Source organism: Phodopus roborovskii, unplaced genomic scaffold (genome assembly GCF_943737965.1).
Source record: "Phodopus roborovskii unplaced genomic scaffold, PHOROB, whole genome shotgun sequence".
NCBI lineage: Eukaryota > Metazoa > Chordata > Mammalia > Rodentia > Cricetidae > Phodopus > Phodopus roborovskii.
The window spans coordinates 667,278-672,860 of record NW_026125538.1 but is presented as its reverse complement, the minus strand read 5'-3'; the positions used below and the strand labels follow the sequence as shown (position 1 = coordinate 672,860).

The 5,583-nt window shown below is 37.5% G+C and overlaps 1 protein-coding gene across 1 annotated transcript; it reads left to right on the top strand.

Moving 5' to 3' along the window:
- Nucleotides 1-438: 438 nt before the first annotated feature.
- On the top strand, nucleotides 439-1,389 carry LOC127216223 (olfactory receptor 11G2-like). Its single transcript, XM_051176848.1, has one exon. It carries the CDS (start codon nucleotides 454-456, stop codon nucleotides 1,387-1,389), a length of 936 nt encoding a protein of 311 aa, XP_051032805.1. The 5' UTR covers nucleotides 439-453.
- The last annotated feature ends 4,194 nt before the right edge of the window (nucleotides 1,390-5,583 follow it).

Below are 5,583 nucleotides of genomic sequence, written 5' to 3'. Positions count from 1 at the left end.
AAAGTAGCATCATTTATTTATTTAATTAAAACTTTAGAAGTCTGAAGATCTGAAGGATACTGAAATTTTGTATAATATGCAACATTTCATAAATATATTTAAATATTTAAAGTATTTATTAATTAATTTTGGAATTCCGTATATGATACATTATGTTCATGCTCAATTCCCCAACTTCTTTTATCCCACTTCCTGTTTAACAACCTCCTTCTTATCAATGGGTTCTCCTTTTTGCTGTGTCACTGAGTTTAACCAGGGCCATCAATGAGTATGGATGAGTATGGAGCTATTGAATGGAACATGAGTTCCATCATTGAAGACAGTGACTTTCCCTCCTTGACACTGAGTTGATGATTATCAAACTATTTGGTTTCCTGTTTGGCAATAATTAAACACCATCAGCTATTTCTAGGATATTCATCAATTTCTGGTGCCTTCACAGCTCACAGACAGATGAAAACCCTGAGCAGCCCCACTAACTCCAGCACCTTCACTGGCTTCATCCTCCTGGGATTCCTCTACCCCAGGGAAGGGCATATCCTCCTCTTTGTGCTCTTCTTCGTTGTCTACCTCCTCACCCTCATGGGCAATGCTTCCATCATCTGTGCTGTGTGCTGGGATCAGAGACTGCACACCCCCATGTACCTCCTGCTGGCCAACTTCTCCTTCCTGGAGATCTGGTATGTCACCTCCACAGTTCCCAACATGTTGGCCAACTTCCTCTCTGACACCAAGGTCATCTCCTTCTCTGGGTGCTTCCTACAGTTCTATTTCTTCTTCTCCTTGGGTTCTACAGAATGCTTCTTCCTGGCAGTCATGGCCTTTGATCGCTACCTTGCCATCTGCAGGCCTCTACACTATCCTTCTCTAATGACTGGGCACCTCTGTAACATCCTCGTGATCAGTTGTTGGGTGCTTGGATTCCTCTGGTTCCCCGTCCCCATCATCATCATCTCCCAGATGTCATTCTGTGGATCCAGGATTATAGACCATTTTGTATGTGACCCAGGCCCTCTGTTGGCCCTCAGCTGTTCCAGAGCCCCACTGATGGAATTTTTCTGGACAATAATAATGTCTCTGCTCCTCTTTGTTCCTTTTATCTGTATCATGGGATCTTATATGTTGGTCTTGAGAGCTGTGTTTAGAGTTCCTTCAAGAGATGGACGAAGAAAGGCCTTCTCCACTTGTGGGCCCCATGTGACTGTGGTTTCTCTTTTCTATGGATCAGTGATGGTTATGTATGTGAGCCCAACATCTCAACATACAGCTGGAATGCAGAAGCTTGTGACTCTGATTTATTCTGTGGTTACTCCACTTATTAATCCTGTAATATACAGTCTGAGAAACAAAGATATGAAACAGGCAATGAAGAAATTACTGAAAATATAAATTATAATAATCAATCAAGACAAATACATTTGAGTATGCAGGTATAAACTTTAGAATAATATTTAACTACAAGAATGATTAAATAGTGTAATACATAGCAACATGGATAAAATGTGGCATCGTTGTGTGAAATAAAATAAGTCAGTCATAGGAAGTCAAACACTTCATATTGTCATTTGTGTGTAGAAAGTTTTAAATAATGAATAGGACTAGGAAGTATAGGGAGACAGAATATCATTAATAGTTACAATGGGTGCAATTGGATAGTTACTCAACATCTATAATTGACATTGGGATAAGATAAATATGTCTGATATGCGTTAATTCTGTTTCACACAAGATAACCAAGATTTTGAATGTTCTCAACATTAAAAAAATACAATAAACATTTGAAATAATACTGGTGACAATTAACTTGAGATAATAATATACATTGTATTCACATACTGAATTTTATCCTGCACCAAACAAATATGCAAAATTATTGCATCAATTAAAATAAAAATGCAGGCATATGGGATCATACCTATAATCCCAGAATCTGGGGAGTTGGGACAGGAGGAGATTTTAAGGAGTTTAGCCTACATAGCAATATTATGTTTCATAAAACATAATAGAAGGGAGTAGCTCATGCCTGTGATAGTTAAATTTCCAGTTGCTATAGTAAACACCATTACCAACACAATTTATAAAGGAGATTATTTGGTGTACAAATTATAATCCATCCATGAGGAGAGCAAAGACAAGATTTTTAGTGGAGGAAACTGGAGTGGAGGAATGAGAGACCATGAAGGAGTATACATACTGGCTTGTTTTCCATGTTGTGTTCAGCTTGCTTACTTCTGAAACCCAGGACCACCTGTCCAGGGGTAGCACCACTCAATTTGGGACTGACCCTCCTATATCCATTATTAATTAAGAAAATGCCACATAGACATGACCATAGGCCAATCCAATTGAGGCTAATCCTAGATGACTCTAATTTATATCAAGTTGACAAAAACTAGTCAATACATATAATCCCTTGTCAACTTGACACACAAACAATTTACTGTTAAATAACATTTCCTTTGATTATACCTAAACCACCATGATAGTATGGTTATATAAAATACAGTCCAACTTTTAAAAAAACCCATATAATTTTAAAAGTTTAAAGTGTGCCTCTTTAAAATCTCCAAAGACTCTTGATAGTGGGTCCCTATAAAATCCTAAATAAAATACATGATTATGCTTATTTTCCTTTTGGTAGTTTTATACATGAGGACTGTATTCACATTATTTCCATCCTACTCACTCCCTTTTGTAACTCTTCTCATGTATCCTATTCCCTCTTAAACACATGACCTCTTATGCTTCAATTATTATTACAAATGCAAACTCTGTGTGTGTGTGTGTGTACCTGATGAGTCCATTTAGTGTTGTTCATGTATATATGTGTTTAAGCATGATCACTTAAGGTTTGATGATGTGTCCTGGAGTTTGTCCCTGGAGAAGAATGATTCTTCCTCTCTTAGCAGCCATTCATTTCCCATAGCTCTTCATCTATGGGTAAATTTCTGTGATATTTCCCCCAACACTGGGGTTCTCATTGTGCATGTCCTGTTTAGGCTACCATATTGTTAAAATTTCATGGGTGAAACTTTCTGTCATATGTAAAAGACACTGTCTTATAGCAGACATTAGTCCGCTGGCTTTTACAATCTTCTAGCCACCACTTCCTCTATGTTCCCTAAACTTCAGATGTCATGGTTATGTTGCAGAAATGTCTTTTGAGGTTGGATACCCTGTGGCCAGGTGTTCTCTGAATTTTGAGCAGTTGTGGGTTTCTCTGATGGACTTTGTCTGCTACAAAAAGAAGCTTCATTGATGAGTGGTGACAGTTGTACCTATCTGTCTGTAAGGATAGTTATTTAGAATGAAGTGGGAATTATACTGGTTTAAGACAATGGACACATTAAATTTTCTTCTAGGAAATATGGCGTCACCAGCCACAGGTAGTAGGGTAGTTTTATAGTGCCAGGCATTAGTGTCCTTCTATTTAGCAAGCCTAAAATCCAATTAGGTGACTACTGGTTGCCCCAAAGGCATAAGGGCTACTATTACATTTGGGGATATTTTGCCATGGTCATTGTTGTGTTTCATGGACTTTACAACTTGGTTAGACTACTGATTGCTTTTCTGTCTTGGCAGCTTACACACCACAGTACTATGACAACTAATCCTCAGGGAGGAGTTGTGTAAGTCAGTCCAGCTTGATCCATCCAACTCCTGTGTCTTAACAGTGTCTTAAATGTTTCCCTGTGTTCTTTTCAATCATTCTTAGGGTTCTTTACCCCTTCTTCTGACATCTCCCTCAGCATTACCCTCCCTCTCACCTCCTGAGACAAAACCCATGTCCCATTTTCTCCATTTCTCTCATCATAGCACCTATGTTCTACTCTCTTACTTTCTGGAGACCCTCCCCCTTTTCTTTTCTAATCCAGGTTATATAATCACACCAAAATATTAGAACTAAGATCTCTAAATAAGCAAGAAAATGTGTTACTTGTCTTTCTGTGTCTAAGTTGCCTCACTCAAAGAAATTAAATTTAGTTCCATCTATTAATTTATAAAGTTCGTGTTTTTTTTTTTTTTTTTTTTTTTTTTTTTTTTTTTGCAGCTGAGTAAGATTCCATTGTGTATATGCACTACATTTTCATTTTTAATTTGTCAGCTGAAGGATGTTTAGGTTGTTTCTATTTCCTAGATATAGTGGCTTGAATAAGAAATGTCTCCCATAGCCTTGGGCAATTGAATGTTGGTCCCATGATGGTGGCAATGTTTGGGTAGGTTTACATACAATGCCTTACTAGAGAAAGTAGGTCACTACTAGAGAAAGGTATGCTTTGAGATTTAAAAGCCTCACCTACATTCAGTTTACTCTCATAGCTTCTTCACGGTTTGAAGATGTGAGTTCTCAGCAACTTGTTCTTACAAACATTCCCGATGCTTGTTCTTGTGCCTTCTCACCATGATGAGAATTAATATTCTCTGGAACTATACGCCAAAATAAACTCTTCTTTTGTATGTTGCCTTGGACATGATGAATAGTAACTAATACAATAGCTAGCTGAGTAAAGTAGAATGATCATGGTTGCCCCAATACCTGTAACGTAGAATATTAAGTTCTTAGAGCATATGCCAAAGAGCAGTATAATCTTTTGAGAATTCTCCACACTGGTTTCCAGAGTGACTGCAATCAATTTGTCATAATATAAATAGCAAATGACAGTTCCCTTTTACTCCACATTCTCAGTTGCATTTGCTGTCAGTTGTTTTCTTGATCTTAGTTTTTCTTACTGTGATAAGTCCCATAGTGTTTGTACTTTGGATTCCCGTGATTGCTTAAAATGCTGAATACTACTCTTTTTTTTTGTTCTGTCTTTTCAGTACTGTATGTTTAGACCAATAGACCATTTATATGGAGTTCTTTGTTCTCTAGAACTTGTAATGTGTTGTATTTTTTGAATCAGTCCCCTATCAGATGTACAGCTGTGTGTGCTATACAGAAGCTTTGTACTTTTACGAGGTCCTATTGACCAATTGTTCCCTTTGATCAAGTGGAGTTCTATTCATAAGGTTCTTTTCTACACCTGTGTCTTGCAGTATATTGTTTATGTTTTCTTCTAGAGTTTTAGGTTTCACATCAAGGATTCTATCTTTAAAAAATTGTGCAAAATATTTTGATCATATTGCTTCCCCCACTCCTCCAAGATCTTTCCACCTCCCCCACAACTGAAATTCATGTGATTTTCCCTGACTCAATAGTCAAGAAAGTGATCAAAAAATAAAGAATAATTGAATGAAGAAAAAGAAGGGAAGAGAGGAAGGAAGGAATGGAGGAAGAAAGAGATGAAAGAAAGGAAGGAAGGAAGAAATGCACACATAACTACAACAAAAAACAAGACAATACATGGAGTCCATTTAATGTTGGCCAAATACTCCTGGACATGGGGCCTACCCTGAAGAGTGGTTATATATCCAGTGACACTCAGTTCGAGACAACTCTTATTCTGTTTCCTCACCAGTGTCAATTGCAAATAGCTTCTTAGTTAAGGGTCAGACTTTGTGTCCACCTCTGCTTCTCTGTGCTAATGTTTTGTCTGATTTGAACATGGACAAGTTTTGTGCATGCTATCACAGTCTCTGTGA

What these genes read in the sequence shown, in the direction of transcription:
- LOC127216223 (XM_051176848.1), top strand. Translation starts at nt 454, where the DNA reads ATGAAAACCCTGAGCAGCCCCACTAACTCCAGCACCTTCACTGGCTTC.